General features: G+C 36.5%; 2 protein-coding genes across 2 annotated transcripts in view; one reads left to right on the plus strand and one right to left on the minus strand.

The window, feature by feature from the left end:
• Positions 1–584: 584 nt before the first annotated feature.
• The window catches only part of LOC124640592 (agrin-like), a 143,778-nt gene continuing 130,944 nt past the window's right edge, over positions 585–13,418 (plus strand). Inside the window, exon 1 of the mRNA XM_047179497.1 lies at positions 585–1,210. Coding sequence (XP_047035453.1) covers positions 658–1,210 — 553 coding nt within the window. The 5' untranslated portion in view covers positions 585–657. The remainder of the gene's footprint in view (positions 1,211–13,418) is intronic.
• LOC124643216 (4-coumarate--CoA ligase 1-like) lies at positions 2,429–7,356 on the minus strand. Its single transcript, XM_047182476.1, has 10 exons — positions 7,196–7,356; positions 6,910–7,117; positions 6,556–6,777; positions 6,234–6,339; positions 5,837–5,993; positions 5,469–5,614; positions 5,024–5,153; positions 4,737–4,958; positions 4,495–4,665; positions 2,429–3,027 (listed from the first exon to the last, which is right to left on the minus strand). The coding sequence occupies exons 1-10, from the start codon at positions 7,319–7,321 to the stop codon at positions 2,902–2,904; spliced, it is 1,614 nt and encodes a 537-aa protein (XP_047038432.1). The 5' UTR covers positions 7,322–7,356; the 3' UTR covers positions 2,429–2,901.

Below are 13,418 nucleotides of genomic sequence, written 5' to 3' on the forward strand. Positions count from 1 at the left end.
AACAAAGCTATTATTATAATAGAAACATTTTTGCCGCAATTATATCTCGGAACACATTTGTTGTTCAAATTTTTAGTATGCGGCATGAAACACAGGAAAAGTTTGTCTGGTAGTTCACCCCGAATTTGTACATGAATATTCAGACGCGCAGGCGGGCGGCGGGAGCATCGCGCTGCATTCGGCAATAACTGTTAACTTGTGCCACGTATTGCTCTATCCTATCTGTTATCTGCAACCACGAGCTCTCTATCGCTGACGGCGCACTTTCAAATGGATATTCAAATTCTTTTGGTGTCAGATTGCTCAATTTACAGCTGCTACTGGCAAAAGGGAAAGCTTTGCTAACATGAACCTACTACGGGAAAATAATCATAATACCAATTAGCACAACTTGTACTAATTACCCTCCATCTTGAGTCATAGTTTAACGTAACGTAAGTCCATGTTTGTTTACGTTGATGAAGGTTGTATCGAATTGCGAGGTCTCCCAGTACGCGCGCGAGGCTGCGCTAGCGCACGCGTCTCGGTGGCGCCACGCGACAGCTTGCGCAACTTTGTGTTACACCTGAGTTTACGGTCCACTCTAAAGTGTTAACGTATTAGTCGCTGAAATGGCGCTCAAATGACGTCAAGCCATACAACAATATAACAATCAAAATGAATCTAAGTATTTTAGTGTTATTGCTTTGCTGCTTCACGATAATAAATGCCCATTTCCGTATAAGGGGTGAAGTGAGGAAACGGGATACAGTTTACCGCAAGAAAGACATAAACGGCTCCAAATGTGTTTTAAACGAGACGATAACTAATGACTACGAGATTCTGTCATCAGCCGTCTCTGAATCTAAATACATTTTTACCGCGAGGGTCCTCAGCGTGAGGAAGATAAAGCGCGGCACGAAGCCCAATGCTAAGATATTTATGTTTTATAAACTGTACATCCGACTGGTCATAAAGGGAAACATCGACGATTTGAGAAGTCACGTCGTTTCAGGAGACGAGCGCACTCTGAACGGGGCGATAGTGTTTGTCGACTGGCTACGGACGAACAAGTGTGCTTACAAACTTTATAGACATTCCTCGGGTATATTTTTGAGTGACGGATTTTTCGAAGACTCAGGCAATGGGAACAAGCGTCGGCTGCGGCTGTTGAACGAGCCTCTTCCTCTGTCACTTTATGATTTGGATAGAGTGAATGCCGCCTTGAAAGGTAAATGTTTACTGTCTTATAAGGTGTCGGTCTTTGTGACCACTACTTATGCACACAACTTATAAACTTTTAATGTACTTTTATTGTTCCCTTGTGTACACTTACATTTTATACTCCTTCACTTTGGGTTTATATCTATGAGACTTCTATGTTCTGAGAATATCTAAAGGCATATTAAAAATGGATTCGCGGTTTCATTTTGGTGAAAATTAAACGAGTAGTCAGGATATATTTTTATAAAAACCTGGTAAAAGCTTTTACATTTATGCATAACACCGTGGCATCTGTCTCGCTCATGATTAACGCTGACGGTAGATAGCAAAAATAAAATTGTGTATTTAACGAACGAGGATACAAAAGTCTGACAGTTACTTTTATTTTGAAAATGTTTGACAGCGCAGTTTTATCGGACTTTTATAATCGGGCGCATAATACGATACGTTTGTTTGTTGACGTGTGCGCGCATAAACTACTCGGATCTCGTGGATTACACGTCACTCCGCACTTCGAATTTCGTTTTATATTTTATTTATTACTTGAGTATTGTGTGGTTTACTACGTCATAATGCAAACCAGGTGCGTTCTATTGGGTAAATTAGAATTTGTAGCGTAGTTTCACCTCTGTGGCTGAGTCAGCGTGCAAGGTCGAAAGTCAGTGGCATTATACGCCTACTCACGTTAGGCTTGAGTACAACAAAGAAAGACTTAGAGATTCAAGTATTCCACTTAAATTCTATTCTAGTCCAATCAGTTAGAGCTTTACGCGTCAAATAAAAAGAATTTTAATTTGAAGATAAAATTAATGTCGGTGTCGTTACGAAATAAAATCACAAGTGCAATTTATACGCGGCATTAAAGCAAAAATTTTAAATAGGACATTTGCAGTGTCATTACGAGCCCATGAGGACCGTGGGCGGAATCGGAACGCACTACACCATGCAATTTACCCAGTCGAGGACGAAGCTATAATGTCTTATGGTCTATTAGGTACCATTACACGTCTACCTACGACAAACGCGAACCATTCCTTAACTGGTGCGGTAAACAAGTACTAATGTACCTACATACAGATTTTAGGCGTTTATTTATGTAAGACTTGTATTTGGCTGTTTGCCATGAATTTTGTCAAGGGATGTCGTTTTTGACAGTTTCCTTAAATATCGCTTCTTGTTAAACTGTATGCTTGTGTTATTTTTCTGGAACAAAAAACTTCAACTATTTAGTTTGACTGTACAATTTTATTAAGTTTAGAAAATACATAGAATAATAACTTTATCACAAAGGAAATACTTAACAATATTGTAATTCAATACTAACGTTTATATAAGAGTGCCAATAAATGCGTTATTATACAGTAATAATATGCGACACTTTATATCTGAGATAGGAGCAACTTATAGGATTGTGATACACTTAATTTTATTTACGTACGCCTACGGCTGTCGGCAACTTGTGTCGTTTTCCTTTTCAATTGACCTGAGACTAGGATACACAGTAGCTTGACGAGTATTATTTCTTCATAATCGTGAAAGATATAAGGCTACGTTCACATAAGTCAAACCAGCATGGGTAAATTATATCGCATAGGACTCACGAACCTCAAAAGTTGTGCCAATTTTAATTTCCTGATTGTTCAGCTCCCGTTCCGCGCCAATGTAAACGCAGGTTAACTGAAATCTAAAGTAATAAGTCTATAGTTTACTTGCAGGTTTCTTAAAGTAATCACGTAATACTCTTCTCAATATTTTTCCACTGGGTGTTTTTGGGATCTCGTCAACGAAATAAACGCCTCCTTTCAATTGCTTCCAAGATGATACCTAAACAAGAAAATATTTACTTTAGTTTTTCTTTTCATAAGGGATCGCGAATAATCAAAATCGCGCAAAAAATATTTTTAACATGGCTTGAACTATCTGTCGCTAGAAACACAGAGAAAGGTCATATCACATTACGAACAACCGTAAGTAGGTATAGATTTTGCTCATAAGACTAAAATTTCGTTAAAAATGTAAAAGGGTGGACATTTTATGTACTTACGTAAGTATGGAATGTGTCTAAATCTTATTACAATATATTATATCCAAAACTAGTATTTTTATGCATCTGTCTGCAAAACGCGGTTTGATGCAATTCAAAGAAGGATTAAACTAAGTTATTAAACTATTTATGATGTTCAATAAAACAATACAAATTCTATCAATTGGAACAATAACGATAAATTGGGAGGTTATACTGAAAATGATAGCGATAGCATTAAGAAGATGTTTTTAAAGCCTGATAACAAAGATAATCTACAGCCTATCTGAATTTTATCACAAATGCGTACTGCATAATACTAGTAAAACTAGGTACATATTTATCGGAATTTGACAATGCAAGTTGATAAAACAATATAGATTCCAATGATTGATAAAAATTCAAAAACAAAGATATGAAAAAGCACGTTAATTCATATTTTTATTTTATTTATAAATTATTATTGCACGTTGTTAATAATATAATATGTAGGCTACGATGCAAATACAAAAACTACTCCTATGAGCTCTTTGACATCTAAGGGTGGCAATACACGGACTGCAAGCTGTCGACTGCACAGTGAACTGCAGAGTTCTATGGACGCACATACACGAACCGCCCGAGCAGTTGCAACTGATTCGGGCGGTCGACAGCTTGAAGCTGACGCCCCTGACTGCTTCAAGCGGTCCGTGTATTGCCGGCCTAAGCCTACGTGCACACTGTCGACTAAACAGATGGCCGAGTGTCGGCCCGGGTGGTTGTTTTTTTTAAATCGTGCATTCAAAGTTTTGAGTCGGTCTGATACAATGACAAATACCTGATCGTTATTACATGTGTACTTCCATTCATCATCATACTGATGTATGAGCCCAAACCATTCGGGCAAGCCAATACCCCTTGGTAAGCTATCAGAAGCTAGTATCTATACCTATGAAATAATCATATCTAAACGATGTGTACGTATGGTTTTCGTAGATAAGTACTTATTTATTATATTGTCAATGTTTCGTTTCATAACTTTTTTATTTATTGCTATGTACCTATTGTTAATTTTCTTTCCGTACGTTTAACAAATCATCATTTTTTTGTGTGTTGTTTTTGTAAATTGATTGTACATATCGCGTACATGCATCCCAAAAGGAGATAGAAAACGGTTCGATGATATTAACGTGTCTGATACGTTTTTATTACCACACTAAAAGGTATTATATTTTTATATGATATACACGTGTGGTAAATACCGGACAATAAAAGACATAGAAACTTACCTTCCCAGCTACGTAATCAATGAGTTCTTTATCCGTAACTGTGGACCCTGAAGATTTGACGACGAATGCTGTTGGAAGTTCACCAGCAAGCTGATCTGGTTTGCCAGTCACCCCCACGTCTTTTACACCTGGGTGCTGTAACAGGACCGCTTCAATCTCCGACGGGGCTACCTGATAAATTGTATAAATTACGAAATACATATTTATTTAAATTTTGTCACTAATATTTGTTCAACACTTACTTGCCCAGCTTTGTACTTAATCAGTTCTTTAATTCTATCCACAAAGTAGAAATAGCCATCCTCATCGTAATAACAAATATCACCAGTTTTGAAATATCCCTCTTCATCTTGTTCGTCTTTTATATTCTTCCCAATGTAGCCAGCAAATAAGGAAGGGCCTTTTACACAAACTTCGCCTTCTTGATTAGGCCCTAAGGTTTTTCCTGTCTCAACGTCTGCTATCTGAAAGGCAATTTCATTAGTACTGAGAGTTTAAGGCATTTGAATTGAAAATGTAATGATTTTACCTTAACGATATTACCGGCAATAACTTTGCCAAGACTTCCGAGTTTGTTCTCAATGTCTGTCTCCTCGGTTAAGCCACCTGAAGTTTCTGTCATACCGTAACCTTGTAATATGTGGGTGAGATTTTTGAATCTGAATAAAATAATCAAAAATTAACTACAGAAGTTAGTTTATGGGTTTGAAAGTGTTAGCCTCCCTTTCCCACGCACTGTCTTTTAAGATAAAGCTGTTTATTTCAGTGTTGTAGATGTCAAAGTGCTTCTCTGTAAATGTCGTTGTGAAAGCTACCGTTAAACAGTAACAGTTCTCATAAAATGTCTAAGGTCTATTATCCTTTTCAAACCTCCAATCTAACAAGACTACATACTAAACTTTCAGATGTAGGTATTATTATGCCGCGATTTATATTTCCATGAATTATATCATTTATATTAAAGTATCACTTACCTTTTCTTAACTTCAGTCATAATAGTAATATCCAATGGCGCTCCACCACAGTAAAAGAATTCAACTGAGCTCACATCGTATTTCTTTACTAATTCTGATTTCGTTAACATTACTAGTAGGGGAGGAACTACTAATAAGAAGCCAGCCTGAGAAATAAACAAATTTAGCCTTACTACAAAAACTTAATCATCTGTTGAACACTTGTCTAAAAAAAGTGTGGCTGCAAAACGGTCCTTATTTCAACGTCATAATCTGTCATTATTTTAGACAAGTGTTCAACAGAAGTTTAAAAGTATTTGTGGCACGGTGGATTATTTTCAATAACAGATTATTATAAACTCAAAATTTTAAGAACATTGGATTCTTACCCTATATTTTTGTATGCATGAAAGGTACTGTTCTTCTTTGAACTTCGCCAAATATAGAAGAGTTTGGTTGTAAAGCAATTCGTCCATAGTGCAGATGATTCCGAATGTGTTGGACCACGGTGCGATCGACAGACAAATGAGATCTTTCTTGACGTACCTGTAGCAAAAAAATAGTTATTTCTACATTATGGAAATGACTCGTGTGTAACGGCGTAGATATAACTTATTACCTTACCCTCATAACTTAAAAAAATAGATTTTACCGAATGTTAACCTGAAGTCAATAAAAGTGCTACGACTGCATTATTTAGGTCAAATATATTCAGGGATTTGCACGCAACATGATAATTACAAATAAAAATCTGTCTCATATTAGCTATTTTAGCTTTTAGCTTACCTGGGTTGATTACCAGCAGTAATTAAATTAAGATGTGTCAGCTTGGCTCCCTTGGGCAGTCCCGTGGTTCCAGATGAGTACAGTATTAAAGCTGTTTGTGCCAGCCCTATTAAATTAGCGGATTTTGTGAAACATATTTCAGTATTAATTTCTCACTAAGAGTATTTATTTATACAGCTAGGCGTATTATACAATACGTCGGCTTTCTTATGTTCAGTTTTAATAGAGAATTTCGATGCGTTTCTCAATTTAATTTTATCATCAGAACTTACAAGATAGTTCAATTTAAATTCAATTAGTACTATTAAATTAATATTCTTACCATTAATTGGGTCGCAGTTTGGTTCAAAAGTATTTACATTAACATATGTCTTAATAAGGTCGTTGAACTTTATCAGGTTCGTATCAGTAACAGAGTCTCCAAATATAAAGAATTTGTCAACCATTTTGGTACCAACCATGGTCCTATAAAATGTTTTATAAGTCTCGGGAGATACGAACACATATTTTGGCTTTGAGATACTCATTGTATGTACCAATTCATCTGTGAAGAGAAATAGTTGCAAATATTATGAAGTACTTTATTTATGATCCACAGAAAAATTGCTTGGTATTCTTCCAAAGAGATTAACTGGAAAGTCTTGAAGATTTTGAGAATTTGCATTTCAAGACTTACCTTTGCTGTAGGAGGCGCTAAGAAAAGTCACTGTAGCACCACTACACCACGCAGCGATTGCAGTAATCAAGAATTCCGTTCTGTTCTCACTGCACACGGCGACCACTTCATCACGTTTCACACCCAAGCGCATTAGCGACGACGATGCATTCACTATTAACTGCACCATCTCACCGAACGTTATTCGCTCCCCCGTCATCCCATTGATCTTCGATATTCAAAACAACATCAATTAAACAACACATTTCAATAAAACGCAAACCGATTCAACACTCACACGCCTTACCAGAGCAACTTTATCTTTAGTTAGTAAAAATTTTTCTATAGCCAACTTCCCATAATTCATATGTGATGGTATCGGAAATGTATAATTTTTATAAAGAACTCCACGTGTACTTTCCGTTGGACTCATTGCGATTATCAAGTGCTTGATACGGAAGACGTAAACACAATGATATCGAGCACACAAGTAACGATATTTATGCCCCTATGGTCGTCACCTTGACAGATAAAAGAAAGATAAAAAAATTAGCGCCCGGAATAAACAATATTTAGGAAGATATTGTAAACTGAACGGCCGTGTAGGGAAGTACAACAAGTAATTAAAGACTCGAAATTTACGGAACTACAGTGCTTTACAGTTCAATATTTTTGTCACATCCGTTTCCATAAATAAAGTGTTGTTGCTACAATGTAAAAATATAATATTTTCATAACTTATTTATGTGAATGTAAGAATATGTGTACGAATAATTTAATTGGTCACTATGTTAAAAAGTGATGGAGACCTGTATGTTTACGAAAATTACTAATGATATGCGTATAATAAGACATAGTGTATACATATAGGTTGGTGAAGGCAAGGTGCAGGTGTAAACCAGTAGGGCTGGACAATTTGGCGATATCAAGATGCATAGCACGTGGTGACCGGGACGATGCAAATGACGTAAATGTAGATATATTTGTTTACGTTTCACCGGCTCAGGTTGGGCGAATAAGGTGAGGTTGCACCTATCCCTGGCTTGCTATCGAGGTCTAACGGTACATCGACTTGTAAACTAGCCGTAAGTTGTCATATTATCTAGGAAATTTTTGCATATTTGATCCATACACCTTGTTCTATTCCAGTAGATTTCGCGAGATATTTCTAAAACTTGTAATTGTAACGATGTAATTTATTTATCCTACCTGTAAATAACTAATTTAGCATTTACTAATTGTTTAATCAAACAGTAAATTAATCCAATGAATACGATTAGGGATTAGAGAGGGAATAGCTAAAACTAATTTTTAGAATAAACTTGAGACTGCCGCGAAAGTGTTTGAAGAATAGGTAGATATTGAGTTCGTCTTATCTATCTTCATAATCCTACATTGCCCACACCGTCATTGTGAATCCGAAAAACACGTAAATTATCACAAGATAAAAATTTGCTGAAAGAAAACGTTATCAGCAACCTTCATATTACTATCTCAGTCGCGTAACATTTTTCACACACAAACTCAAAAGCCAACATAATTATATAATAACTAGTTTCTGCCAGCGGTTTCACCCGCATCCCGTGGGAACTTCTGCACGAACCCAGATAAAAAGTAGCCTATAGCCTCGATAAATGGGCTATCTAACACCGAAAGAATTGTTCAAATCGGACCAGTAGTTCCTGAGATTAACGCGTTTAAACAAACAAACAAACTCTTCAGCTTTATAATATTAGTATAGATAAGGTTATTACTTTCATACTAAACGAGATGGTATGGAATCTATGCTGAAGCATATTCAACTAAAATTGTCATCGAACGCTGGAATTTCAGCTGTAAACGTCGCTTCTAGGAACTGTACAAACCCCAGCCTGACTATAATCACAAAAGCAACAATATAGAATACCTCACCTATATTGAATAAACTTTAGGTTAAATATAAATTATTTAGAAACAGGGAAAGAAGACAGAATTATTTTTTCATCCGTCGACACGAGTTCATTCCCTTAGGATAAGAATGAAATAATTCGTCACTCTATATTTTGTTATTATCGCTGTATCCAGGAGTATGAATATGAATTATTAAAGAAAAGACTTGAGAAACAAATTATATGTTGTCATCACAAAGGTAGCTAGTGCTTACATTTATAAAATAAACTTGCAGCATAATGCTTGTTGTCACGAGATCTCGTAATAATCATTCATCTGGGCTCAGATTGTGAGTGTGCACACGTGCGTATGATCATAATCCTTGTGCTAAACCTATGGCCCGCTTGCGAACGTTAATTATGGCTTAAATACTACGAACGGGACTACAGAGACTTTATATTACTGTTTGCTAAAGTGTAATTACATTGTTTGTTAAGTGAATTCAATAATGTTCAAGGATAATCGTCTTCATCAAATTAATAGCAAAATATTGCCCTTAACTTACTCTAATCTTGCAGTACATTTTTGTTCGTTCTTATGTCACAAAATAGTCTTTATGCTTGTTCTATACTCTTGTAAGTTACCTGAGATAAAGAGGAGCACACTTTTGCAAGCACAAAACTTTACAGCAAAACGTTCAAAGTGCTTTTCCCTACCCTAGAGAAAAAGCTCAAAGCTGGTACAAAATACAGCTCCGTACATTTGAACAGTCGATTCCGGTGAATAGTACAAAGCTACACTAAGCTCTATGTAGATGTAGCTACTCGTAGTATGCTGGGAAAAAACCTAGCGATTAGTGTGATTGGCTATTCAGTACAAACGGTGCAACTTGTGTATCATAGCGATTTATTCAGATTATTCTATAGGGACTTTATTAGGCATGATATCGGTCCGTATTCAGTGGTCTAATACTCTTTAGGATTATAGTTCGGAGTAGGATTTTGGAAAGTTGAGTTCTTGCCGTACTGTGAACTGGGTAAGTGCCGATTTGTTCTCGGTAAAGGCTTTTTCAGAGAAGAGAAAGAGTTTTACTTATTCTCGTTTTGGGTGCAATTCATGGTTTATTGAAAGGAAAAAAGAAAGAGGTATTCTAGTTTTCTTTTTGGGATGAAGAGGAACCTGAATTACAATGTTTCGGTGTTTATAATGTTATAAAACGTGTGCTATTGTGTAATCAAGATTTGAGAGTTAGATATTCATTTGTTTTTATGTAATGTAACATCTTGATATTGAGATAATGTTTATATTAGCACTGTGTGGCACTATGTTGATAAAACAACTAGTGATAAGGGTTTTAGGAAGAATAAAGAAATTGTTTCTAATCTATTTATCTACCGATACAAACTATCTGTACCAAACTCACGTATACAAATGACGTTTCTATAATCTGTGGTCTGTTCCACTTGCGATGAAACCTTGGATATTTCAAGCAAGCTTTCTTACCGTTCAGCAGATGTCTACTTGAGCATTTCTCACGCATTCAAATGTTCGTATTATCCCGTACAATATAATAATTCTAAGTGTATCCACGGGTCTAGTGGAGGCACGGTACATTAAGTTGCTCGTGGACTTGGATTGTTGTGGGTAAGCGTAATTTGTTAGTACGGCTGCGTATGCGCAGGACCGGCTCGCCCACGCGCCTGCAGTGCGCGACGACTCTTCTCACGCCGTGACTCATACGCCGTGATTATTTTGTACGTTGTAAATATCGATTGTGACTCCGCTTCTATAGAGCAAGTTACGCTCGTTTAAACAGGAAAATGTTCCAAATTGTTGTACTATGATTCTTAAATGTTACTTCTTTTTAGATGCCTAGAAAGTTATATTACAGAGCAGAGGTATTAACGATGTTTATACTCTGCATCACATTTACGAGAAAAGGGTTAAAAAATGGTTGATTTGTAACTCAAGAACTCTCGGCTCTAGCGTCAAGAATTTAAATGAAATATTTTTATTTACTAGTGCTAGCTAGAACTTTTTCAAAATAACATGTCCTTTGTAACAGACAGCTAAGTCGTAAGTAGTTCTCGGTGTTAGCTCCACTTTCAGTAAACAAAGTCTATTTGTTCCACAACATTACTTTCAAACAGATATAATTAATGTGAAATGAAATAATTTATTCTCTTACTTCTCTTAGATATGAAAAATATCTTTTACATGTCTTTTTTATTACAAAGAGTAGCAGCTTGTTCGTTTTATTGTTTGACTTGTACTGAATATCTAAGCAAATAGCTACTTGTTTATACAATTTTTATTACATGTAGATACATAATATTCAGGCGATGTTCAGTATAAGGCACTAGTAGTAGTTTACGACCGTTAATAGTTAGTGATCTCTTGGCTACATTTGAGGTCAGTCCCGCTAGGATGGCTCCACGTTTACTCAATAAAATGACCCCCTGTAGTGATGGTACAATTCATGGTAATGTCCGGAGACCGGTCGACTCCTCGAACATAATGTCCTGATTCATTAAGCTATCGGAAGATTACACTGCGGTGGTCGCTACTCTCAAAGTAATGACCCCGCCTTATTTGAACGCTGAGTGAGCATCGATGCAATGCACATCAAATATATAATTGATATCTACTTGGACGGTTTTCTATTTGACTGAATTAAATATACGGCAAGAGCTTTTTGTGTTTCTCCTTTTCGATATTAATCATTGAGTTTTTGGTCACATCTTCCTCAAATGATATTTGATAATATGAGGACGAAAATAATTCTCAAATCACATAATATACTGGCAAAAAGTTACCAGCATAAAAATAGAAGGGTAAACCAAAATAACTCACTAATATGTACGTACAACCGAATTTGGGGGGTTAATATTCCAGTATATAAGTTTATTAATATATCGAACGAGATTATAACAAGGTTTCGCTGACACGATAAATATAGGATATATGGGGTGGGTGTTCATGGCATTGATAGTCGATTAAGTCAAAATTACCTCCCGCGTTCCGTAGATATTAGGCAGATATTAGTTCAGTTAATGCCTCAATATAATGGCTGCGAGTGTATTGATGGTCTAAATCAAATCGAAGCTATTGTTTGCCGCCGTTAATATAACAATGAGATTAACCTATCGTGATTTTAACTAAGTATCGCTTACACGGCTGGTTAGCGCTCGTTTATGAATACCATGTGTAAACGCGTCCCTGTTAATATTATTGCTGCTCATCTGAGGTTTATACGACATAAGATATTGTTAAGTTTATATTGCATTTTAAATATTCATAACTTTCGATTGCAGCTTGGAGTATGGGTTTTAAGCTATTGTGTGGTCCCAGTTAGACACATGTTGTTTCACAACGCACAGATAATTATTTTGTTAAATATTCAATCCAAAATTAGAAATTGCAAGTTTGCAGTATAATTTATTTACATAAATGGCATCAAACATAGTCATTTGTTTCTCGAGGCTCTAAACAGAAAATCAGTTCTCTAAAACACCTTTTTAATCCTCACCTAGATTCGCCACGCATAGAATTAGCGTCTAGATGAGCCTTGACACGTAAGCCTCCAACTTTACGCCTCACCTGCTCACTAGTTCTAAAAAATGACTAATGACATCCTCGTTCGCATACCACGCAGTTCCCTCACAAGTTTTAAGTGAAAATTTAGTAAGGTGTAAATGATTTGGTCATGTCTTTAGATAACTTCTTGTAGACCATGATCAGCCTTTTTACAGGACCATTGCGGGATACAGGCTTTTCTATTCATAGATAAAAAGATTGGGCTCGAATGCCCGTGTCTGTTCGAGGTGGATTAGCGACTAAATGTTTTTTATAAAATCCACATTCCTGACCACGTTTTGCTTCTTCAATGCTGAAAAAATAAAAACATAGAAAGTACACAATAATAACCTCAAAAGCAATGACCTGGCATCGAATCCGCACATTGTTACTTGAGAAGCCTTAACTCTGGACCACCATAATGAAAACAATCTACTTCCTTATGTATGAGGATAAAAACTATTCGCATGTCCTGTTTCCCCAGGTTTGGGCCCACCTCCATCACCAATCTATGCCAATTTGCAACTGACAGATAGCCAGGCAGATGCTTTCTTATTTATAAACTTTGCCCTTTATTCACTCACTTGTCTATGGTAAATTGCTCGTAAGTATTTAGTAAGAAAGTATTCTCCGTTGCCATGTATGCCATGTCATCATCTGCCAGGCCCTCTTCCCAACTATGTGGGGTCAGCTTCCAGTCTAACGGGATGCAGCTTAGTACCGAGTTTTACAAGAAACGACTTCCTATCTGACTTCCTTCTGAACCCAGTTACTTGGTAATACTGGTCGTCAGATTTTCTGCATTCTGCCTAACTTTAATGACTGCCAAAGATGTTCAAATTACAGCCGGGACCTACCAGTTTAGGGTGCCCTCCGAAACACGGAAGTATTCGTTATGACAATATGATCCCATCCACGGACCGCGCGGCTTTTACTTAATCGCGAGCTCTTCCATATTATGCCGTCCGCTGAAATGATTTAAGTAACTCGACTACTTGTCTAGTAGCTACTTATCAAAAAATAAATAAGTGATACCTGCTCGCAGCATGTACCTAAGCATATTATTTTTAAAGCAAGGTTCAATA

This window comes from Helicoverpa zea, chromosome 1 (genome assembly GCF_022581195.2).
Source record: "Helicoverpa zea isolate HzStark_Cry1AcR chromosome 1, ilHelZeax1.1, whole genome shotgun sequence".
NCBI lineage: Eukaryota > Metazoa > Arthropoda > Insecta > Lepidoptera > Noctuidae > Helicoverpa > Helicoverpa zea.

Excerpts from the sequence above, each read along its gene's own strand:
- LOC124643216 (XM_047182476.1), bottom strand. The coding sequence starts at position 7,321 with ATGAGTCCAACGGAAAGTACACGTGGAGTTCTTTATAAAAATTATACA. Across the intron at positions 7,118-7,195 it reads CTAAAGATAAAGTTGCTCTG|ATCAATGGGATGACGGGGGA; the intron begins GTAAGGCGTGTG and ends TGAATATCGAAG. Across the intron at positions 5,154-5,468 it reads ATGACTGAAGTTAAGAAAAG|ATTCAAAAATCTCACCCACA; the intron begins GTAAGTGATACT and ends TATTTTATTCAG.